The sequence below is a fragment of the Hyaena hyaena genome, unplaced genomic scaffold (genome assembly GCF_003009895.1).
Source record: "Hyaena hyaena isolate Hyena2069 unplaced genomic scaffold, ASM300989v1 scaffold_432, whole genome shotgun sequence".
NCBI classification, from domain to species: domain Eukaryota; kingdom Metazoa; phylum Chordata; class Mammalia; order Carnivora; family Hyaenidae; genus Hyaena; species Hyaena hyaena.
The window spans coordinates 253307-278889 of NW_024081063.1; the positions used below are offsets into that span (position 1 = coordinate 253307).

The following is a 25583-nucleotide window of genomic DNA, read 5'->3' on the forward strand; positions in this document are numbered from 1 at the left end:
CCATCACTGAAGAATTGCTCACTGTAGCTCAGAGCTTGAAAAAGAAAGGGTTTTCTCATTTCCTTTTTTTTTTTTTTTTTTGGTTTGTGAGAGAGTGCAAGTTGGGGAAGGGGCAGAGAGAGAGGGAGACAGGATCCCAAGCAGTCTCGGCACTGTCAACATAGCACCTGACATGGGGCTCAATCCCACATCTGTGAGATCATGACCTAAGTGGAAATCAAGAGTTGGACATTTAACTGACTCAGCCACCTCGGCGCCCCGTTTTTTTCATTTCTGAATGCAGTACTACTAACAAAAATTAACAACAGTGAAAAAAGAACATGAATCTACCTAAGAGCATTAGACCATCACAAGTATCATCTGATCAATATCTGTTGAGGCGAAAATGAAGCCAAGTGATGTTAACCACATGATTTGGGGTTTTAGGTAATAAGATCTACACGTGACAGCAAAGGACCGTCAAGCCATGGTTAGCACAGGCTTTATTAAGAGTTTCATTGTCCAGTACTGGACCCACATGTAGCACTTGAAACAGAATGATAGTCTGAATTAAAATTTTCTTGGTATGTAAAATACATACCAAGTTTCTGAGGTCTGATACTAACCCCCCAAAAAGAATGTAAAATATCTCATTAATTTTTATATTAATAGTATATCCTGGTAATATTTTAGGTCTGCTAGATTAAATAAAGTATATTAAGTTAATGTCACCTGTTTCACTCTTTTTGCTGTGACTGCTAGAAAATTTTAAATCATGTATGAGGCTTACATTTTATTCCTGAGGTCACAGGCACTGCTTTAGAGGCAGAATGTCTGCGTTTATCAACCTGGCTTTGGCCTTCATTGGTTATAGGACCCGGGCGAGTTTTAACCTCTGTGCACAGGCTTCTTCGGCTAGCAGATGAAAATAACTGTATCCACACTGCATAGAGCTGTCACGAAGACTAAATGAGTTAATGCACATCATTTACAACCACAACTCACATTACAGGAAGTGCTCAGTAAATGTTAGCTTCAAAAAAGTTAAGTAGGACTTTTTTAAAAGTCAGAATACAGTTTCTTCCATCATTAAAATCAGTCTTTTTCATTCATTATACACCTTACACTGAGAATAAGTTTCTTAGGAATAAAACTTTATTATTTATTTAAAGCTTTTCTCCAAGTATGTTCCTGCACCTTTTATAGGCATTGGCTCATCATTCTTATAATCTCCACCAAAAAGAACAGAGTAATTCTGTAAAAGCAGTGTGAAAAATCACAGTATATCCGAGAACACTATCAAAGTACAGAGCCCACAGAACAGGAGAAAATATTTGCAAGTCATACATCTGATAGAGTTATGTGTTCAGAACATATAAAGAACTATTACAAGAATCAACCAAAAAGACCAAAAACTAAAAAAATGGACCAAGGACCTGAGGAGACATTTCTCCAGGGGAGATATACAAATGGCCAACAAGCAAATATAAAAAGATGCTCAATGTCACTAGTTATTAGGGAAATGCCCATTAAGTCCACAGCGAGATGTTGCTTCAACTCACTCGGATGGCTGTAATTTAGAAAAGGAAAATACTAGGTGTTATTAGGGGTGTGAAAAAATTGGAATCCGTTGCCAGGGGGAATAGCCGTTCTACCCCTGTGGGAAATGGTTCAGCACTTTCTCTGGGAGTCAAACAGACTCCGCCCCTGGTAGACACCCAGAAGAATTGAAAACTGTTCAGATAAGCACGTTTACACAAGTGCTCGTAGTTCACAGTAGCCAAAAGTGGAGACAGTCCCAACGTCCATCAACAAACTGATACACAAAGTGGGGTATTTAACATAACGCAGAGTGGGATCCAGCCTCAAAGAGGAATTAAGTCTTGATGTGTGGTACAACATTGCTGAACCCTGAAAAACCACTCCGTGGAAGATGTCAGCCATTTTGTATGATCCTGAATCTGAAGCGTCCAGGATGGCAAGCAGGTTAGTGGTCGCTAGAAGCTGAGAGGAGAAAATGACTGCTTAATGGGTGTGGAGTTTCCTTTTGAGGTGATGAAGACATTTTGGAACCCGATGGTGGTAATGGCTGTACAGTGTGGGAAATGTACTAAATGTCTAGAATAGTCACTTTCATGGTAGGTGTGTTTCACCACAGTACACACACACCTCCTGAACTGGAATTCATGTTTTGAGACAAATTAGAAGTCCCACAGATCTTTTTTTTTTTTTTTTTTTTAAGTTTTTTAATGTTTATTTTTGAGAGAGAGGAAGAGACACAGACCACGAGCTGGGGAGAGGGGGGAGACATAGAATTCAAACCAGGCTCCAGGCTCTGAGGTGTCAGCACAGAGCCCCGTGCAGGGCTCAAACTCACAAACTACAAGATTATGACCTGAGCTGAAGTTGGATGCTTAACCGACTGAGCTACCCAGGCACCCTGAAAATCAGATCCTAGGCAAATCCATGTTACCTGTTTAAAATAGCAACCCTTTAACGTTGCTCACGAAATATGCATGTTTTAAGTTCACATTTATGGAAGAATTTTACAAAACACCTAAGAAACTTGAGGGAAATTGTTTGAGGTAGATTTTTTAAATCTTTAAATTCATATTCATTAATAGAGATATAAAAAATAACATTTAGCTTTGTAGTTTACTTAAAATTCTATACACATTTTCTCATTGTCTTAACCACCCCTTTGAAGTGGGGGTTCTTTTCCCACTCCTCTAGACAGCAATTTAGAGAAGTCAGGGTGACATGCACAGGAGTGTAGTCGAGCAGCCAGGTTAGAGCCCTCTGGTTGTGGTAAGGCCGTGCTTTACGAAGTATAACTGCACAGAGTTCAAGTTCCCAAGATCTAACTGACACCCCATACAGCTCACACATCTGAAGTGTTTTCAGCATATTCGGAGTCGTGCAGCCGTTACCACAGTTTTCAAATATTTTCATCAGCCCCAGAGAAAACCCACACCCATTAGCCCTCATTCCCTTTCCCTAAAGCCCACCCAGCCCTATGCAGCCACTCAGCGCTAATCTTCTGTGTGCATATCTTTGCCTGTGGGACATTTCATACAAATGGAATTCTAGCCATTTTTTTTTTTAACACAGAGAATAGGTTTTTTTGCTTTCACCCACAGAATTTATAACAAATCAATAATAAATAGACAATACCATGTTTAGAAAGTAGAAATTTAGATGTATGTATGACAGCAATAGATTCTCTAATGCAGAGTATTTTCCCAGATACATCAGCCTGGTTATTAGATGATGTTTACTTAAAGTGTTAAAGAATACATCTAGAATACCTTTTTTAAAATTTTTAAATATTTTTGAGCATGAAGGGGGAAGAGGGAGAGAGAATGTTTGCAATTTCTTCTCTAAGGTGGGACAGGAATTTTTGTGGGTTTTTTTTGTGTTTCTGAGAGAGCAAGCGAGCAGCCGTGAGTGGGGAGGAGCAGAGGGAGAGGGAGAGAGCGCGTCCCAAGCAGGCTCCAAGCCCAGCTCAGAGCCCAACACAAGGCTTAATCCCACGACTCTGGGATCATGACCTGATCCAGTATGAAGAGCCTGACATTCAACTGACTGGGCCACCCAGGCGCTCCTAGAATACCTTCTTAAAAGACAGTACTCCCCCTGCACCCCAACTGACACAGAATAGTTTTGTTAAAATCTGTTCACTATTCTCTCACCCCACCCCATATTTACGAGAAAAAAAAGACCTCAGGGAAAAGACCGGAGTCAGTAAATGTCTGTTGAGAAGCAGGCTGTACAGAATATGATCTGTCCATATTCTACATGAGAACTAGGAAGAATTATAATGCTGCCCTTTGCAGATAATAAGCGCTGAGATATGAAAGGCTCTCCTTGTTATGATCTTCAATAAAGAGGTTCCTGAGCTTGAAGTACGTGGGTTCTGCAGAGGCAGAAACCATGGCGCATGCTCCCTTGAATAGGTCCTTGGAGCCATCTCGCCTTGCCTCAGCCCGGCCTTATAGTTTCCCATTTGAAGGGTATTTGTGTGATTTCATTCTGAACTTCTAGACGCAGATTCTAAGAATACAGGTTTATCCAACATGTGATATAATGAATCTCTTAAAATTTCAGGTTGATAGATCCTCAGACTCAAGTAACAAGGGCCAGTGTAAGTACCCCGCATGCACACTAATTTTAGTAGTTATTCCTTAATTCAAAGTAGGCACTTTATTTTTGATTTTGATATATTTTTTATATATTTGATTTTGCCAAATTTAACAACTGTCACTAATAGTGCACTTTTGTTCATGACGTTTTCCATAGAGAATGATCTGTCTGTTCCATTCCAGTTATGTGATATTGTCTATTCCTCTTACTTCCAGTTTGAGCTTACCAGCATCACCCAGTTTGCTGCCCATCAAGAAAACAAGAGGCTAGTCGGCTTTGTGGTCCGCACGCCTGAATCCACAGGTGGACAGTCTCTGAGCACATACGTTTTTGAAAGCAACTCCGAAGGCGAAAAGGTCGTTACTTTATTCATCTTACGATTCCATAGTATCTCTGGTCCAAAGATACTTAAAGGAGTTTTGCACCATCCTCTGGATATTTAGCTGACTATTCTTTGTGTCCCCCTGGAGGAGTTTAGAGAATACCTCTAGGAAGACCCCACTGAAAGAAACGACTTGAATAAATCTGCCCATGGAAAATGCGTGTCATCCTAAATAATGAGGAAGAATGTGAGTGGTCAGATACAGTTGTTTAGAAGAGATAATCAGGAAATGTGAAAAGCAGTTGCCTTCAAGTTCTTTTTTTTTAAATTAAATAAGTTACAATGGAGAAAATCTAGTCTCAGAGCAAACCAAGGAGGCAGACAGCAGGAAACTGTTTTCATTTAGTATGGAAGTTTTGGTGACCACATTTGCTACTTAGAATTAGTCAACATTAATCAGCTCTTCTTTCAGCAAGTGTCTGTTTTCACTGTGTGTGAACACACAGTGGCTGAACGTGATTAGGAGAGGAAAGAATAAAGTATTATATTAAGAATTTTCAGCACTGGGATGACTTCAGTTGCCACTTACCTGGATATGATTGTTCTGCACAGATGGGCGACAGGAGACCAGGACAGCTGGACTCCCCTGTTGAGAGCCCCGTGTGGTGACCCTCCTACAGCCAGGTCCTCTGTCCCCCCACTGACACGAGCAGTGACCTCACTGTACTTCTATAATCACATTTTTTCCAAATCGTTTTCTGCGTTTGCCCAATACTGCTTTTCTTGTCTTGCAGATATGTTACGCTATTAATTTGGGGAAAGAAATCATTGAGGTTCAGAAGGTAAGGGGCATTTTAGTGCTGGTTTTAACAACTGCTCACAAGATCTATATACACACTAAGAGTTCTCTCAGGAAGAAGAGTGATGTTTGCTGGACATTGTGGCCAAATTTGAGATTTCCTTTGATGCATTCTAACCACCGGAGCAGCTAGGTCCACGATCACTGGCAACACACATGGGGTTCTTAATAAGTATCACGGCTGCAGTTTCCTGCTTCATCACTTTTTTGCTTGCTCTTATACCCTGTCTTTCAAATTAAGATGGTAGAAACTTGAGGTATCTACCACGTGCTCGAAGGCCGTGCCCCTCAGAGTGGTCGGCCAGACATCACCTGGAAACAAAGCAGAAGTGAAGACTCCCAGACCTCCCTGTGCTTTAGCAGCTTACAGTCTCATTCACCCAGCAAACTTTTGAGAGCCAAGTTTGTACCAAAAAACCCTTAGAATTCCAGCAGTGAGCAAGACAGACACAGCTCCTGCGCCAGGAGGCTTCTAGTTCAGTAGAACTTCTGCAGTAATGGAAATAACCTGTGTCTGCATTGTTTAATACGCAGCTTGAACGTAGCTAATATAATGGAAGAACTGGATTTTTTAAATTTAATTTTAAACAGCAGCACCTAGCTAGTGAGTACCATAGCAGCTGTTCTGGTGTTGGGGACGGGGACAGGAGGACCGAGGACTAGGGCCAGTACACATGAAACGGTAGCAAGCAGTGCAAGTTAGTATTTTCTGGTAATGATCAGGGGTTGACAGACTTTCTGTAAAGGGTGAGACAGGAAACATTTGTTGCAACTACTCAACTCAGCTATCGTAACACAAAAGCAGCCATATATATAGTATGTAAATGAATGGCTGTTTTCTGATTAAACTTGACAAAAACAGCCAGATGGCCACAGTTTGCCAACTCTTGGTTTAGAGTGAGAGTAACGTAGGAGTTAATGATCTAGAAGACAAAGATATTATAAAGGAAGTTCCTCTCTGGACTCTTCCTGGGAAGACGATTATGATTTGGCTAAGAGCAAAACCTTGGCCTAGATTCTAGAAGTAATGCAATTGAGTTTTTTCAAAGAAGCAAGGAGACTCACTTGAGGGCACACACAGATCCCAGAAGGAATGAGGCTAGATTACAGAACACTGAAAGCCATGCCACAAGGGTTTTAAGTGCATTTTAAGCGTTTCTTTTCTCCTTCTTAAACTCCCATAACTTCAGGATCCGGAAGCATTGGCCCAGTTAATGCTGTCCATACCACTAACCAATGATGGAAAATATGTACTGTTAAACAGTCAACCAGATGACCATGATGGAAGTCCAAGTGAAAACAGAGGCGCAGAATCTGAAGCATAACTCTCTTGGGCCTTTGGGGGAAGAGCACCCAGGAAGGAGAGCTACCTCCTTAAGGGTTTTCAACTTCTCTGACATGCAGGCCCACGACCTGATTTCAGAATGCTGACAATCGCTTGTGGAATGGACTCTGGATGCCTTGATACTGAGACTTGGGAGGGAAACAGTAAGAAATGGTTGACAACATTCCTACCCATCTACAAATGTTATTTTTAGGTGCTTTGTGGTAAGTCTTTTTCTTAGATTGTACTGTTCGGCGCTCAGAATGAATGTTACTGAAAAAATGCATTGTTCACTTTATTCAAATGTCATCTCTTCAGTTTCCAGTACCCTTTTTTTAAAATGGTAAAAGCCTAGATTTATAATTTGATAAACACTAAGTATTTCCTATTAATTAGAATCTATTTTTATATTTTCCTTAATGAGCTTTAAGTGCCTGTCATTCTGAAAATTGTATGTTTATAGTCAGGCTTGTCTCACAGTGGAACCGACTAGCATCAATTTGTGCAATTAGGTGGCGAGCCCTACTTTGAGGCCTGAACACTAGCAAAAATGCAGGTCTGGTGTGATCAGTTTTCTCAGACATCATGCAATAAAAAGCCTGGCAGATGAGCATCACACAAGATGTTCAGTTTTTCATGTGAACCTTAACCAGCATTCAGAAGCTTACGGTCCTTCAGGTACTGATTTAGTGGTGGACTAGTGACACAGTGAAGCTCCACCAGTTCCTGATTCTTCTGAGCCAGACCCTCCTCAGGGAAGGGACCAATTAATTTTAAAACTCACTTGAATGAAGCACAGCTGGTTGTGGGGCATGGTATAAAGTTCCTATTCCCCCCCCACCGATGAAATAAGTATGATGATCTTGAATTGGCACAGTGTGTTTAATTATAACCAAGTTCAACAGAGTATCATTGTCTTTGTAATAAATTAACCTAGCAATAAATGCTAGCAAATAAAATCTATCATTCTGTTTCTTTCTTTGCTTTTTGTGGTTATTTTGTAGAACATCCTTGGAAGAAAACTAAAGTCAGTTCTGTGGCCTCAAACGTTAATTTCCAAAACCTTAGTATACCCCCCTCTGCTGTGATTTCATCATGCCCTATCAAATACTCCTATTCAACACTGATTGAATAATGTGATCTCAGTACCGAGTTTTTATAAGGTGTAACTTTTAAAATGGTGGATGCGGGGCGGGGGAGAAAGAATCCTAAGCAGACTCCGCATGTCATGACTGGGAGATAACAACCTAAGCTGAAATCAAGAGTTGGAATGCTCAGCCTACTGAGCAACTCCAGCTCCCCAGAACAGTGGGTTAATACAACTTTTGTAATCCAAAATGAATGTTACAGGGGTATCAGGAGCCCACTTCTATAATGTGAGACTCAGAGACTAAAGCCAGCATGAGCTACACTGTGAAATTATTAGTTTGGTGCTAGCTAATGCCTTACAAAACTTTGTATATCATAACCATATTAAATCAGTAAGTTCTCTGATAGGCTGCAAGAGCCACAGTCCCCTAATTTCCTTTTCTTGCTTAGAATTGTTCAGGGTGGGAGGAAAGAAACTAACCATAAATAGTATCAAACTAAAATTTTTTCAATTTTTTTACATTTCAAAAATATGTGGCTTAAATAAGCCACGAAGCATGCAAATTATAGATCAAAAAGACTGAAATCCATTAAAACTAACTTCACTGAAAAACCAGAGAATGAAAACACAAAATGAACTGAACATATTAGGCCCAGATGACCAACAAATAGTAGTATCTAGAATTTTGGAATATTCCTGAAATTAGAAAAAGATATATTGAAAATAAAGAGTCATAAAGGCATTTCATAGAATAAAAAAGGGGGTTCTTAAACAGAAATATACTCAATTTCATATAATAAATCCAAATTAAACCCACTGGGATATACACACACCAGAGTGTAGAAATGTGGCCACTGGTGGGGATGGAGCAATGACGAATCTCCCCACTGCTGGGATGGGACAAGTCTGGCGCTGTATCGGCTGCACTTGTACATGGCCCTGACACCTAGCAGATTCACTTGTGCGTATGTACCCTGGACAATCTCTTAGCACATATACTGAGAGATGCGTACTGTCAGTAGACCTATTCATACTATCCCAGATTTGGAAGTGACCCACATGTCATCAGCAAAACAGATCGGTGTATTCGTGTAATGGTACTAAAGCAGGCAAACTAAATGGACTATAGCCATGTGCATCATCATGGATGAATTTCAAAAGAGTCTGAATTGAAGTCCTTTAGCATACAGTAAGAATCCATTTATATTAATTTTAAAAAACCTGCAAGCCCCCACCATGTTATTTAGAAAAATACAGATAGGCTGTAATGCTAGAGAAAAGCAAGGCATAGTTACCACCAAAATGCTGCGCTGTGGTTTGCTCCAGAGTGGAAAAGGGAGTGGAGATCTGAGGAGGAACAATGAGAATATCTCAGGCAGGAGCAAGAGGCTTTCTACCTACACGGTGGCTACCCAGGTGTCCTGTTTCATTCTCGATTCAGTACGTACATATTAAATACTCTTGTACGTAGGTCTTCTACTTTGAAACAATTTTAAACTTTAGAAGGTTTAAATTCACCAAATGATTGGGGCACCTGGGTGGCTCAGTTGGTGGGTGGCCAACTTCAGCTCAGGTCATGATCTCACAGTCCGTAGGTTTGAGCCCCGCGTTGGGACTCTGTGCTGACAGCCCAGTGCCTGGATCCTGCTTTGGATTCTGTGTCTCCATCTCTCTCTGGCCCTCCCCCACTCCTGCTTTGTCTCTCAAAATTAAATATTTTTAAAAAATTTAAAAATAAATTCACCAAATGAAAGCATGAGATCATGATGTGAGCTCAAGTCCGACGCTTAACCGACTGAGCCAGCCAGGCGCCCCTAGAATGCATAGTCTTTAAAGATGATCCCAGAATTATGACATCAGATCTACACTGATCAGAAGATGAATTCTGTTTCCTTTGTGGAGTATGACTCCACTAATGGGAACTGGGTTATCTGACAAATTAGGTTTTATAGTAGAGAGAGTCCAGCAAGTATTCATATATTTTCCTAAATTGACTTCTTATACACTATATGTAAGAACTTTTTGTATCAACTGAGCCCTAACTTTGCCATCATCATCTCTGAGTTTGCTGCATGATGTTCACTTAATCTCTAAAGATTCCCACGTACTCCAGATTCTCTTTTTTTAAAATGGAAATTTCTAATAACTTGTTAAATTCTTCCTAATATCTAAAAATCCTTTGTTAAAATTGTGACGTTAAGACTTTATTAAAAAGGGGGTGCCTGGGTGGCTTAGCCGGTTAAGATTACGACTTCGGCTCAGGTCATGATCTCACGGTTCATGGGTTCGGGTCCCACATTGGGTTCTGTGCTGACAGCTAGCTCGGAGCCTGGAGCTTGTCTTCGGATTCTGTATCTCCCTCTCCCTCTGACCCTCCCCTGTGCATGCTGTCTCTCTCTCTCTCGGAAATGAATAAAAACATTAATTAAAAAAAAAAAAAGACTTTGTTAAAAGGAATACCATCAGTATGAAACTTCTACAAACTTGAGCTGGAAAAAAAAACGTGAAATTATTAAAATTAGTTAAAATCTATCTTTTTCCATTTAGTCAACCCAGCATCGAAGAGTGACATGATGATGTATGTGACGGCACTATCCCATCTTTCCCACAATCTTCCCACTGCTGCCACAGGAAAGGGCACAATCAAAAATCTGCATGTAACTTCTGACTCCCCCAAAACTTTTAAGAGCCTAATGCTGACTGGAAGCCTTATAATGAACATATATATGTGATTTGTATAATATAATGTATTCTTACAATAAACCAAGCTAAAGGGGTGCCTGGGTATCTCAGTTAAGTGTCCGATTCTTGATCTTGGCTCACATCAAGATATCACGGATCATTAGATTGAGCCCCAAGTTAGGCTCTCCACCGACAGTGCAGAGCCTGCTTGGGATCCTCTCTCTGCCTTTCCCCCACTCTCTCTCAAAATAAACAAACAAACAAACAGGAAAAAAAAACTAAGCTAGAGAAAAAATGCTTTTAAAATCATAGGAAAATACATTTACAGTACTATATTGTTACTTATTTTAAAAAATTGCATATAAGTGAACCCACACAATTTATTTTTGAGAGAACGAGTGTGAGTGGGGAAGAGGCAGAAAGAGAGGGAGAGAGGGAATCTTAAGCAGGCTCCACAGGAGCGCAGAGCCTGAGGCAGGGCTCAGTCTCACAACCCTGGTATCATGACCTGAGCCAAAATCCAGAGTCAGACACTTAACTGACTAAGCCACCTAGGCACACTCTCCCCACCCCCACCGCACAGTTTAAACACCATGCCATTCAAGGGTCAACTGTTTAAAAGGTTTGTCTCCTGTCTCCAGTGTAATATTTAAAAGGTTCTCATTTATTATTACTGTTTCAGTTAAACTCATGTTTGCAAATGGCACTAGAGTTATTTCTAACATTAAACACTGTAAACCAAAGACCCCTTCCCAGGATTACGATTTAAAATTAAACATTCACATGGGTTCTTTTTATTTGAAAACAGCAAGGAATAGATCAAGAAAAAAAAGTTCTTCACCTGGTATACATGGAAAGGAGCCAACCCAATTTTATACTTGAAATTTTTTGCCTATGTGCATGCAAGTATTTTTTTTTTAACAATTCCTTATATTCTATTACAGGGAACTCCAAAAAGGTTAATGTTAAGAAGTACTGGTTTAAGACATTCAATTTTGAACATAAACATCCAGGGGAAGTAAATTTTTGAAATTATATTTATTAATGTTTTATTATACATATTATATTCTCTTAGAATTAGGGGAGGGGGAAGCCCCACTCAAGTGAGGTAACAAACTTGCCATCTTTTACAAAACTTAATTCGAACTGACAAAGTTATGGTTAGTCCTTAATTCCTGAGAATTTGAACATTATTGAGTTTCTTGTGAATTTACAACAAATGCTCACACTAATTTTAAATTACAGTATGTCTGAAAAAAATATTTAACATTAACATGTTAAGCAAAGAAAGCCATCATCCAAATGTGTGTATTAACTTAGGTGTGAAGCACTGAAGCCCTACTGCTCTGCACTTTAATAGCACTTACATATGCTTAATCTTTTCAGAGATTTTAGTTCAAATATGTGTAATTTATCCAGACTACAGTGACATTATTTTGAGCTAATGGCAAAATAATAATCTATCACTTTCTTCTCAACTGTAGGTATCCACAGAGTCAGCATATAAACTCAACACAGTATTCATAAAATCGATAATAACTGATATATGTGGGGATAATGAACAGAGACCTCAGATTCCCTTCCAATGAAAATTTCTATCCCTATTAAAGGAAATTATTTTAGGGAAGTCAGAGAAAAAAAACCAGAATATTGTTGCTATGAAATGGTGATGAATTTGATACAATCAAAAGCAAGATCATCAATATAAACATTTACAATAATGAAAATATAAATTACTAATTATGCAGCATGCTTTAGGGCCATTTCTACAGTTAGTATGAATTACAGATATTAAATGCCTTTAATCCACCCATTGTACATAATTCTGAAAGTCCTGTTTACATAATAAACAAAAAACATTTCCTACCTATTCTGTTTCTTCTGACTTTGAACAGTGGAAGTGTTTATCTTGGGCTGGGAAAGTTACCCTGCCAGTAATCAATGCATACAGATAGGGCATTGTACACCTCTTCCAAAAGCTGGAAATCAAACATTAGGATTACTTGCAGGATATACCCAAAGAAATGCTTAATAGGCAAGTGCAATGGAAAAATCAAGTGTTTCCCAAATGATGTTAGAATTACGTGTACAGTTTTAAACTTTGTTTTCATTGTAAAAGTATCACTGTAGTATAGTAAAAGATTATATAGGCCATTAACCATTTAACTATCAACCGATGTAATGTTTACAAAAATAAAGCTCATAGCCTGCCAGGAACTAAATTTACTCAAAATCTTACTGTACTTTTCAAATCAGTAAATGATTTAATTTATTAGAACTTTATTCTCACAGTGATAATTTTTTAAAAGCCTGCACAGTGCTTAATCTGATGTCTTAGATTATACTTGGTTTAAAGAAAAAGTCTGCCCAAACCATCACCAGGACTTCAACCTAATGTAGAAGAAACCTGAGTTTGGATGTAGAACTAAAAATCCATACAATTTTCTCTGATATCATTCGTAGTGACTTCAACCAAAAGTGAAGTTTCAAGCAGGACTTTATGGCTTTCTCTGAATTTTCTTTCATCTTGAGTATTAAGTAAATCTTAAATTTAAAGCTGTTGTTGGAGGTTACATGTTCTCAAAGCAATGTAAACTAGTTATAAAATGTCTTATCAAAGACATGAACAGCTCTTGTGAGTCACATGAAATTAACAATGAACCAATTTTATGCTGTACATAAAAGGTACACAGCACACTTGTGCCTCGCCTCTACTATCAAAGCCATCTTTATATATTCCTGTTATAATAACAATGTTGATATGTATGCTTCATAAATTTCAGACTTAATTCACTTTGTTTAAACATGTATTTGCTGGCTGTACAGAGTATATGCACTGAATTTCCAATGACTGAAACAAATATGGATCAAAGACTTATGCAAATACAAATTTTAAACCCTCATATAGATTATAAGAGAGGTGCCATCTGAGGTGGCAGTTTAGGAATTTGGTTTGGCCCTTCTACAACTTCACTTCAAATAACTCTCCAGAGGCATATCTGCTAGCCTAAAGTCAAGGCAAAAGTCCAATTTAAAATCTCATTCTCAACCTTTAAAAAGAAGATCGAGCCTTTGGAAGAAGAGACTTAACAGCACTGCCTTAAAGAGTTGCAACATCTACCTATTACCAGAGATGTGGCCCAGGAAACACTTCACCATTAGCTTGCTAATGTCCATTTCACTGGCAACAGTCCTGACGGAATTCTGATGGTTTCATAGGGGCAACGCATACCATCAATATCATTTGACAACAGGATCTGCAGACACAGTGCTCTCGGGCAGGTCTCCATTGCTTGTTTTTGTCTCTTCTGGAAGCGTGGGTAAAAATAACAATGGACAGATGTATATTCATTTTTAAAAAATGAATTAAGTAAAAATTGAGAAGAGCTACGGCGCTAAATTTCAAATTAAGAAATGCATCTACCAAATAGTTCTCTAATATCACAAAGTATATATAGTTTATTTACCTTAATTTTTTAGAAATCTAAGCTAAATTTTGCAAAGGTAATGTTCTGACTGGTACTTAATAGGGGCGTAGACTTGTGAGAGATCAGAACTGCACGGGGGCCATGTGGAGTTTCACCGGGCCTGTTTGGAGGCATGCTGCCCCTCGGCCCACTCCCCCAGCCAGGCCGACAAATCACTACTACAGTGCACTGACATTACTGAGAGAGACACTGCTGCAATTTCACATGTAAAATTGTCCAAATTAAGTAACTTTCCATTTGTGTAACTCATTTTTTAAAGCAGCTTTTTATTATGACTGTGATAAAATGAATTCCTATTTTTTGTACGAAATCTCACATGCACGTATCTTATTAACAGAGGAAAACTATCTCATGTATCCTGCACTCTAACTACATATCTGAGCAACCTTTAGCTAAGGAGAGTCTTGACACAGACGAACCACCTGAGCACGTGGGTGATACACATCAACCAGAATCACAGTGAGTCCCTTAAGAACAATCCAGAGCAAGGAATTCCACTGATACCAAAAGGCTTGTTTTGCCTTAATGCTTTAGACTTTAATGTAAATATCCAATCCACCTACACAGTATTCCCCATAAGCCTGGCCAGAGACAAGGTTCCGGCACGAAATGCCTGAGCAGAACCTAAGCAATAACCGAGTTTCTTCACAGTTTAGATCAAATTCCTCAAATTCTTCCAATTTGCTGGAGCCTCGGAAAGGGACCCAAACAGAATATATATGTATTTTCATGTGATAAATACTGAGTATCTTCCAGGTAACAGCCTGAAATCACTTTCAAGCACACAATTATTAGTCTAGATTCCAAAAAAGCCTGCATATGCTATATTAACATATTTAATTTATGCAACACTGTCATGGAATAGGTACTTAATATAAGTGGTCTACCCAAATTTAGTGTAAAACATATATGTATTTTAAAATTTAACAAAGTAAGATTAATAAAAACATTTTATTTTATAAAATTTTATGCCTTGATTTGTGAAATACAAGTAAGGAAACAGGAAAAACATGAAAACTCAACTCGGTTGCTCTCCCAAGTTTTGAGCTACCAAACAGAGGAAAACCTGAATTACATAATTTCTATAACACCCATTCTTCAGGGAAGAAATTGTTCCTAAATTTTAAATCTGGGAGAAATGTATCATGTGCGGCCTTAAGTATGAAATAATAAGCAATTTACATCATCCTACAAAGAATACAATAGACCGAGTCCTTCCACGGACATGACTATCAGTTCTCACGGCTACACTGTAAACTCCAAGGCCTGGTTGTGGGGAGAAGGGGGGGGGGGGGGGGGGNGGGGGGGGGGGGGGGGGGGGGGGGGGGGGGGGGGGGGGGGGGCGCTCACCTTGACACTAAACAATTTGCCGCCACCTCAGCCATCTGCCCCATCTCATTCAGTCTGTGTAGTGAGGAGCAGCTCTACTAACATTTAGTGTTCCTCCTGATTCGCTCCTTCTTGTCTGACACAGTTGAAGGGTAAAAGAAAAAACTAAACTTATTTAATTTTATTTAAATTACAATGAAACTGAACAAAAAGTTACTTCAGAGTGAAATGTAAAAACTACCGAAATTACTTTTCAGTTTCACAAATGATGCATGTGGGCTGTACTCTTTAAAAAAAAAAAAAAAAAAGCACTTCTAGGTCTAAATTATTTTCCAAAAGGAAAAGGAAGCTGCAATTCTGACTAGATCAAATGGGGCATTAGTGTCTACTCTTTTTTTTTTTATTTCTAGGAGAGAAAGAGAGAGAGAGAGAGAGACAGCATGAGCAGGGGAGGGCCAGAGAGATAGGGAGTCACAGACTGAAACAGGCTCCAGGCTCCGAGCTGGCAGTCAGCACAGAGCCCGACGCGGGGCTCGAACCCACGAGCCGCGAGATCATGACCCAAGCGAAAGTTGGACGCTTAACCGACTAAGCCACTCAGGCGCCCCAGAGTTTAGTGTCTACTCTTAAAGATTTACTGGTCTTTCCAAATTTAAGCCACTTACTGACCTTTTTCTTTCTTTTCTTGGTTTTCTTCAGCTGCAGTCTTGTCTGCTCTGAAGAAAATTCTTGCACTGCTCAGTGAGAAATAGAGCAATTCAAATTCCTAAGTAAATAAAAAAATGTAAAGTAAAAGCTGAAGATATTTATAGAAAAATATTTAAATGATCATAAAGCTATTATTCCTAAAAAGCTCTTGTGGAAATCATAAATTCAGAAACTGAACTAAGTAATTCATCCATTTTTAATATCTGAATGAAATGGTTTCCAAATGCCATTCCTTTTAAAATATACCTATTACCACTATTCATCCTGTTTAAATGGAGGTTTCCAAAGGATTTTTTTCAGATATCAAGAAGTACTGGGTATCATAAATGTCAAAGCAGATTTGACTGTCACACTCCTCTACCTGCAGATAGACATCCAGTCGCTTCTGAGTGAGATTCATGGTTTGTAGCAGTTTTTCATCTTGACTAGTTGATTGCACATTCTGTTGCTTAGCAACTGCTCTTATCTCCTTCAGGTACTTCTCTCTAACAGACTGGAACCAATGAAGTGAGTCAAATTCCTGGTACTGATCCAAAAGCTTCAGAATGTAGGCCACACCTGTAGTCATCAGCAAAACCAAAGCCAAATTACAATGAGTACAGAAGTTGTATTCTACTCCTTTAAAAAAAAAAAAGTGAAAGTATACAGAACTAAAAATAAGACAATCCAAAGAAAAAGAAACAACATGGCCATGAAAATCACTTACAGGTAATGTGGATGGAAGGTTGGGGGAAAACTTCCGCTGCTAAGTAGACAGCGCTGAGGAAGCAACAGGGGAGCTCAACACCAGATGCTAAGACTCTAAAACCGCCACCACAACAAAGTCTAAATATTAGGTCCAATGAGACTAAGTGATTAGCAATACCAAGCGGGCATGAATTACAGTTATACTTGATGGAAAACAAGTATTATTAATCAGATGGCCCAGTTAAAAAATAAAGAGTGAACACTGCTCATGAAAAATCTACAAAGAGCACACAAACCTATTCAGCAAATGTTTCTAAAAATCCATTATAATAGGTAAACATAAAATTAATGGAAAAACAATTGCATTAAGCTTACCCATGGCAAAGCCATCATCAGTAAAAGCAGCTCCAATTTTATTTTTTTTATTCAATTTCTCCTTGCAGCTAATGGAATGCTCTACAAAGTTGAGCGTCTAAAAAGATACAACATATTAGAGAAACTATGCTAAAATATCTTCAGAATTTATTTCCTAAAAGAGACACTTCAAAAATTATAAATAGAAACCCTTCTAGATTCATGTCCTTTTGATTTGAGACATCTTCCTCATATAAATAGTCCCCTGGTGAAATCACAATCTGTACAAGTATCTTTTAATGGTTCTTCTTTGCAAGTCCTCTAACTATGAGCCCTCCTTCAATCACCACTTACCCCAAACACAGTGCCTTGTATATGGTTCATTATAAAATATTATGAACATTTTACAGATGAGGACACTGAGGCCTGAGTGGCTGAGTAACTTGTCCAAAGGACACTCTAAGTGAAAGCTGGCGTCAGAAGAGTAGGCCTGCTTTATCTGCCTCCAAGCAGAAGTGCTCTTACGTGTGGTAGCCCTTGCTTCTGCCCACCTAACTCATTCTAAAATACTGTTTCTTATCAGATTCTGGGTTAAAAAGTCATCTGGAGGGGTGCCTGGGTGGCTTAGTCGGTCAAGCGTCTGACTTTCGCTTAGGTCATGATCTTGCGGTTCGTGGGTTCGAGCCCCGCGTCGGGCTCTGTGCTGACTGCCAGCTCAGAGCCTGTTTCAGAGTCTGTCACTCCTCTCTCTCTGACCCTCCCCTGCTCACGCTGTCTCTCTCTCTCTCTCTCTCTCTCTCCTAGAAATAAATAAAACATTAAAAAAATTTAAAAAAAAAAAAAAAGTCATCTGGAGAAATGAATTCCCCCAAAAAACGCTTCCCTAAAAATTCAGCTCTTACAAAATACCTTGTCATTTATTCAATAAAGAATAGGAAGTTTTTATTATATATCAGGTATTAAGTAACCATGATAAAAAAAAAATGAATACCATCAAAAAGTCCACACTCTAGAGCAGCACTCTCAATAATGACAGAAATATCATATATCTGTACTGTCTAATACAGTAAGCCACTAGCCACCTATGGCCACTGAGAACTTGAAGTGTGGCTCCCAATTCTGAGGAACTAGATTTTTTTATTATATAAAATTTTAATTAATTTAAAGTTAAGTAGCCACTTGTGGCTATATGGATAGCACAGTTGTAGAAGGGTAAGAGAGACCTGTAAAAATAATGTGATACATGTGAAAAGTACTATAATAGCTTATTTTGTTGGAAACAATATTAACTTTCACTTTTTTGCATGTAAAAACTCACTTGGCAATTAATCACATATTTGTGAAATCTTTAGAAGCTGTTATTTAAATCTTTTGATATTTCATTTATGTTTGTCTTCTTTCTGGAATTAGATGATAAGCTCAAGCACAAGAACAGTGTCCTATACTTCTGTATACTTCTGTCCTACAATTCTCACAGCTGCCCTGCAAAACACCAGTCTTCCTTAAACTCATGAATCGATCTTCACTGGGGCTTGAGTACACTGTCCTTCAAATTAAAGAAATATGGTAAGAAGTCACCCTAATTACACTGTTACAAAGTATAAGACAAATCTGCCTCCAGTTTGACACTGTCTTAAGATGAAAAGATAATGTTTATCATATAAATACGGACACTCTTGCTACATCACAATGTATGGTTATGACATACAATTATGACAGAGCATTAACAATAAATGTATTAAAAAACAGTGTAAGAGAACATTTACAAACAAAAGATGTCCACAAACCATGTGCTGCTTTCAAAGGATAATAATAGTAATAATATGTAAGAAGATATGTGTTAACAAGTCAGGCAGCAATATGAAAATTTATTGCTCTCACAGTTAGATGTAACCAAAAGCTACATTTGTGTAGTGATATTCAGAGTTTAGACCTATCCATTTACAATTTTAAAAAAAGTTTTATTATAGAAATCTTTAGGGAAACAACTCTTATTGCTAGTATAATCTCTTAACTCCATTTTCCCCACTGCAACAACTGTCTGTATAATGGGATTTTGGATAACTTGAGCTACTTTTCGGTTGCAACTATATAGAATTAGAGCAGAATACACTCTATATACTATGAGGAAGCACTAAAAATTTGGTCTAGATGTTAGTATTTACTACTGAATACAGAGACGGTGTCTTTAAACAGTAATACTTTTAAGAGATGTGTTAGAAATAATTTCATATTGTAACAGTCTACATTAATCACTCAAAATAATACGGTATAATTCAGCCCAAAGATTATATGATACATATATAATGATGTACACTCAACATAAAGTTTATTTATTTACTTGAGAGAGACAGAGAGAGAGAGAGAGCGTGCACGCACATGAGTTGGGGAGGGGTAGAGAGAGAGGCAGAGAGAGGATCCCAAGCAGTCTCCAAGCTATTAGTACAGAGCCTGACACAAGGCTAGAACTTACAAACTATGAGATCATGACCTGAGGTGAAATCAAGAGTTAGGCATTTAACTGACTGAGCCACCCAGGTGCGCTGATGTACAGTCAATTTAAATTACACTGGGATTTTTCTAGCAGTTACAAATCAAAATCTATCTTAACTGTAAATCTCATTCTGCATAACTAGTTAAGTTCCTAGGCCACATACACAGAGATTACATTTACGTTTCATCTGTCACCAAAAAGTAATATAGTCTATATACATTTCCTGCTGTAAAGAAATATTAACTTCAAAAAAAATCACTTTGGGTACTAAAAATACTCACCAGAGGGGGAACAATGATATAGAAATTTCGAAGATGTATATTCTTTGGCCTTCGAAATTCCGGAGCAAAAACATCTACAAGCATTTTGAAATATTCTGTGCCTTCAGCAGAATTTCGTGTGTGATCACTGAGGACTGAATCCAAATGCCTAAAATACAAAAAATTATTTACCTGGTTCCTTTCCCAAAAGAAGGTATGGCTTTTTTTTTTTTTTTTAATGTTTATCTGAGAGAGTGAGCGCGAGCAGGGAAAGGACAGAGGGAAGGGGAAAGAGAGAATCTCAAGCAGGCTCTGCACTGCCGGCGTAGTGCCCGATGAGGAGCTCAAACCCTCAAACCAGGAGATCATGACCTAAGCTGAAACCAAGAGTAGGATGCTTAACCGACTAAGGCATCCAGGTGCCCCAAGAAGGTATGGCTTTTTAAATCCATCTCTCATCAGTTTCAATGAGAGTACTCAAAAGTATAAAACATTAGAAGACACTTCCAAAGTCAATTTCCTTGGAGTTCAGAATATACTCATTTTCTTAGGGACAAAAGCTGATCTCTATTATTTAATAAACTTATTAATCCCTAAAATAAAATATGCAGGGCATCTTCAAACTTAAAATAAGTATTATATTTCTTCTTCCCACATTAAGCCCTGCAGAATTCCATTTCATTGTAAATAAATTCCTCTTCATTTTAACTCTCTTCACTCACTAATGCTTCCTCTACACTTCCCTACCTCAAGTGGAACCTGGTTCCTCTTCAAGAGCTTAGCTTCCCACTCAACGTCTGGAAACGTTCGCTGCTTTTCCTCCTTCATCCCTCATTTATATCTACCATCGCTTTTTAATTTTTTTAAATGTTTTATTTATTTTTGAGAGAGAGAGAAACTGAGCGCAAGCGGGGAAGGGACAGAGAGAGAAGGAGACAAAAAATCTTAAGCAGGCTCCAGGCTCTGAGCTGTCAGCACAGAGCCTGACATGGGGCTTGAACCCAGGAACCAGGAGATCATTGGACGCTTAACAGACTGAGCCACCCAGATGCCCTTCATCTACCACCACTTTTAAATTATTATTCCCCCACCACTAAAAGGTAGAAACCTCTCCTTTGAGACTTACGTGATCCCACTATAACCAACTATCCAGCTACTCCTTCCTGTTACCAGGCATCTACTAACCTTTTAACTCACTGCCCTACCTTTATTATTTTGAACTATGATATGTGTTTTAGTTTTCTATCATCCTTGAAGACTTCTTTGGCCATTTAGATAACTGATTCATATCACAATCCCACAACTCCCTGACTTCACCTGCCATGAACTTTCCCTTCACTTGATGTCAGTCATCCACTCCTCTGCATAAATCTGGACCTGCTATTAGCAGACAGCTTTACCCCAGAGATCTTAAAAGACAATATCCCACTTCTCGGAGCTCCATGAACTGCTTCAAAAATATTTTTAAAAGATCATCAATGTTTAAATGGATGATTATCACTTAATAAGAGTCAAAGGTCTGATTTTCTTCTTTGACATACAAGCCACAAACTAATCATTTCAGGGCAAATGACTAAATATATTATTAATTGTACACGGCTCCCTTAATTTGGCAAAGAACTAAGCTATCCTATAATAGGCTATTTCAAAGCAAATCTTGTGATGGGGGCTTATTCTCACAAATATGCACACACATTTTCCATTTTTTTCATTAACAAATTTCAAGCCTGTTGAAAAGTTAAAATATAGTATAATGAACACCTATTTATTCTTTACCATCTAACATTTGCCACATTTGTTGTTTTTTCTTTTTTTTTAAATTTTTTTTAATGTTTTATTTCTAGGAGAGAGAGAGACAGCGTGAGCAGGGGAGGGTCAGAGAGAGAGGGAGACACAGACTGAAACAGGCTCCAGACTCTGAGCTGGCAGTCAGCACAGAGCCCGACGCGGGGCTTGAACCCACGGAACCGTGAGATCATGACCTAAGCGAAAGTCGGATGCTTAACCGACTAAGCCACCCAGGTGCCCCAATGCCACATTTGTTTTTAAAGTTGCAGATTTCATGTCACTTGGCCCACTTAATATGAGTCTATTAAGAACCAAGAGATTTTCCTACAAAACCAGAATATATCATCACACCCAAAAATAAAATACAGTAGTATCTAATATGCACATTTCCGATTTCCCTAATTATCCCCCAAATGTCCTTTATAGCCTTTTTCCCTTATCTAGGATATGATTAAGGATTACCCACTGCATTTGGTTGTCAGATCTCTTCAGCTTCCTAATCTAGAGGAGTCTCCTTGCCTTTTTTGTCCTTCACGACATTTTTTAAGAGTCCAGGCTGGGTGTTTCACAGAATGCCTCAAACTTTGAATGTCTCAGATAATGTCTCAGAATGTTTCTTAGAATAAATCCAGAGTAAGCCTTTCTGGCAAGAATACAGCATAGGCATGTGCTATTATGCTGCATCAGAAGACCGTATAATGTCAGTGTGTCCTGTTAACTGGTGATGTTATGTTGGATCACTGAGTTAAGGTGGGATACATCAACCTCTCCCATGAAGAGATAGTTTTCCCCTTTGGAGTTCTTAAGCAATTTGTGGGATAATCTTCTGATAGTGAACGAATACTCTGCTCTTCAAAACCGTCTTTATTGATGATTTTTGTCTAATTTTTATTTATGCTTTTTCAAGTATTTATTGTGATGGTTACAAAACAGATTTCTCCCTACATTTTCTCATCCTTAGATTTTCTTATCTGTACCTATCAGCTGGCATTCTTCTGTAAAAAGGAACCTTCCCTCTGCTCCTCCAATCTTTCTTATCATCACTAGGATTCATGGTTTCTTTTCTTACTTAATGTATCAAAATCGATTTCTACCATGATTCTTTTTGAGATTCAAATTGTGTCTACTTTGTCCAGGCGTGCCCCTTCATGTCTGAGTCAATAAACTATTATTATTAATAAAATTTATAGTTTTTTTTAAAGAATTTAACAATTCTGCATGCCTCTCTCAAGTTTTAAATTATGTTAAAAAATCAATACTTACTCAAGTCTGTACCTCTGCACTGTCCAACAAGATAGCCATCAGCTATCTTATTTATCTAATTTAAATAAAACTTAAATTCAGTTCCTTTGGCCCATGAGCCCTATTTCAGGTGTTCAGCAGCTACATGTGGCAGTGGCTACTGTATGGGACAATGCTGCTCCAGATTACACAAAATAAAGGACAGGTATTCTAGAATAGTGTTGGCAAACAAATATAAAAACAGTTAAAAGAGATGAATTTTATTAATGAGATATTTGGCATTTTTTAGACTAAATCGTCAAAATTAGTTATAGATTTCATACTTCAGTACATTTCAATTTGGACTAGTCATATTTCAGATGCTCAACCACCACAGCGGCTAGGAGCTACTATATTAGATATCATGTTCTAGAAGATTCCTTTTTAGTGAAATTGGAAAAATCTCAGAATATCACAGTCTTTAAAAAACTGTATCTCATAAACTGAGACCATAACTTGTATAATAAAACACAAAAACATAAGTTTATATATTACCCTCTAATCACCCATTTATTTATTTATTTTAATTTTTTTTAGTGTTTTTTATTTATTTCTAGGAGAGAGAGAGAGAGAGAGACAGCTGAGCAGGGGAGGGTCAGAGAGAGAGGAAGTCACAGACTGAAACAGGCTCCAGGCTCTGAGCTGGCAGTCAGCACAGAGCCCGACGCGGGGCTCAAACCCACGAACCGCGAGATCATGACCCAAGTGAAAGTCGGACACTTAACCGACTAAGCCGCCCAGGCGCCCCTCTAATCACCCCCTTAAAATGTTTTTATATAAACATATACTTCTTAAAATCTCCAATTTAGATTATTCCAAAATTAGATTACCTTCCTGCTTTTTTTTTTTTTTTTAATGTTTATTCTGAGAAAGAGAGAGAGAGAGAGAGAGAGAAAGCAGGGGAGGATCACAGAGAGGAGGAGAGAAAAGTAGAGAGAGAACCCCAAGCAGGCTCCACACTGCCAGTGCAGATCCCGACCCGAGACTCGATCCCATAAACCATGAGACCATGACCTGAGCCAAGATCAAGAGTCAGAAACTTAACCGACTGAGCCACCCAAGTGCCCCTACCTTGCTGCCTTTAACGTTTCTTCTGCAAGACCTTCTTCTTTTACTAGTTCTTCAAAATTTACAATATCTTCAAGATCAGGCACAAATCTAAGAATTTGGAAAATAATTTTATTAACTTAAATATGCATAGTTGACAGAGATATGAAAGCAGTACTGTGAGACTCTAAATTTTTCAACTATATTTCTGGAAAGAATTTTGCATATCAGTTATATTATTAACATAACCAATTTAGTTCTAAAACTGACTTTTAGATTTGAATAATCAAATTTTAATCCTTTTAATATCATGTAATCTTTAGAACCATTCACAAAGTGTACTGATAAGTAAACTATAACTTTAAGAGAAATAAAAATTTTCAAATGTCTGCTAAAGTCTTAAAATTCAAGAAGAAAAATAAAACATAACCAGTAGAACTAATGGTTTTCTTCCATATTTATCTCAAAATGCATCAATAAGAAAAAAAAACTTCTCTACAATACCACCTACAATAAAGATATTAAATGGCATAAAATTTTGAAATAGCATAAGGCAAAAACGTTTGCATTCATACCTAATGGCATTGCTGCTGCAATGAAGGCCACCAGATCTTATCATTCGTATATAGCCCATAGCATTACCTTAAAAATGACACACACACACACCAATCAGGTATTTACTCAAGTAAGTCTAAACTTTATCAATCAGGAATACAGTCATATACAGCCATTACAGGGTTTCTATCCCTAAGTACTAAAAGACTTGTCTCTATTTTACTTTTATTCTTACTCCATAAAAGTAAAAGTTACATATTTGTGCATTTAAAATATAAATATACAATCTTATACACAGCTATATTAAATATTTTAAAAATAAATGTGACTGGCATTTGATAAACCAAATTCACTAAATGCTTACTACGTGTTTAAAAAACAAACATTTTTAAATTACCATGTCAATAATTTCTTCATTCTCACATTGAGTGCTTCCTCAACCAACCCTTCCCCTCACCAATGCAGCTGAAGTGGTATCAAGAAATCTTTACTGATGCCTCTAACTTACATCTCCAACCTGGACTACTCCTTCAGGCTTTCTTATTCAATGCCTATACTTATGAGACTAAGAATTTTTAATTTAATGTGTTTAAGTCAAACTCAAGATCTTCACCCTATTATACATCCTATCTCAGAAACTGACATTTCCATCCTTCCAACCGCTCAGGCAAAATGTCTTGAAGTCATCCCTGACTCCTTTCTTTCTACTTCATATCTACTCAATGGACAAATTATAGTGGCCCCACCTTCAGAATGTAGCCACAATCCCACCATTTTACATGTTCACAGCTATGATCCTTTTCCAAACAACTGTATCTCTTGCCTACACCTCTGCAATATGCAAAGACCTCCTGATCCCCCTACATCAACCTTCAGCATCTGCTCCCCAATCTTTTATCTACATAGCAGCAGTGCTGGTGGTTCTTGTCAAACTAAGTGGGTACATCTCTTTCCTTTTCTGAAAACTCTACAATGGCTTTCCATCTCAATAAAATCCAAATCTCTTATGTGGTCAACAAAGCCCTGTGTGATTCTGTCTTTGCTGCTGTTTTGAGATCCTGCCCTACACTCAAGGCTTCACTAACTCCTCCATTCCAGTCCTTAATTCCCCAAAATGCTAGACAGACCCAGGGCTTTGGCACTTACAGTGACCTCTCTGGTATGCTCTTTCCCTGGTTGCACACATGACTTAC

At 38.2% G+C, this 25583-nt stretch overlaps 2 protein-coding genes across 6 annotated transcripts in view; one reads left to right on the top strand and one right to left on the bottom strand.

Moving 5' to 3' along the window:
• APPL2 (adaptor protein, phosphotyrosine interacting with PH domain and leucine zipper 2) overlaps positions 1 to 7605 on the top strand; it is a 52111-nt gene extending 44506 nt beyond the window's left edge. Inside the window, exons 18-21 of one of the 2 annotated variants that reach the window (XM_039252902.1) lie at positions 4087 to 4123; positions 4338 to 4478; positions 5239 to 5286; positions 6708 to 7605. In XM_039252902.1, coding sequence (XP_039108833.1) covers positions 4087 to 4123; positions 4338 to 4478; positions 5239 to 5286; positions 6708 to 6734 — 253 coding nt within the window. In that variant the 3' untranslated portion in view covers positions 6735 to 7605. Of the gene's footprint in view, positions 1 to 4086; positions 4124 to 4337; positions 4479 to 5238; positions 5287 to 6493 lie in introns of both variants that reach the window. The other variant, XM_039252901.1, reaches the window with a different exon arrangement.
• Positions 924 to 25583, bottom strand: part of WASHC4 (WASH complex subunit 4) — a 70450-nt gene continuing 45790 nt past the window's right edge. For 2 of the 4 annotated variants that reach the window (XM_039252897.1, XM_039252900.1), the window contains 7 exons: positions 24411 to 24477; positions 23860 to 23946; positions 19741 to 19888; positions 16987 to 17083; positions 16286 to 16482; positions 15886 to 15982; positions 11419 to 13707 (listed from right to left, as the gene is read on the bottom strand). In XM_039252897.1, coding sequence (XP_039108828.1) covers positions 13640 to 13707; positions 15886 to 15982; positions 16286 to 16482; positions 16987 to 17083; positions 19741 to 19888; positions 23860 to 23946; positions 24411 to 24477 — 761 coding nt within the window. In that variant the 3' untranslated portion in view covers positions 11419 to 13639. Of the gene's footprint in view, positions 1984 to 11418; positions 13708 to 15226; positions 15353 to 15885; positions 15983 to 16285; positions 16483 to 16986; positions 17084 to 19740; positions 19889 to 23859; positions 23947 to 24410; positions 24478 to 25583 lie in introns of those variants that run through there. The other 2 variants (XM_039252899.1, XM_039252898.1) reach the window with 2 other exon arrangements.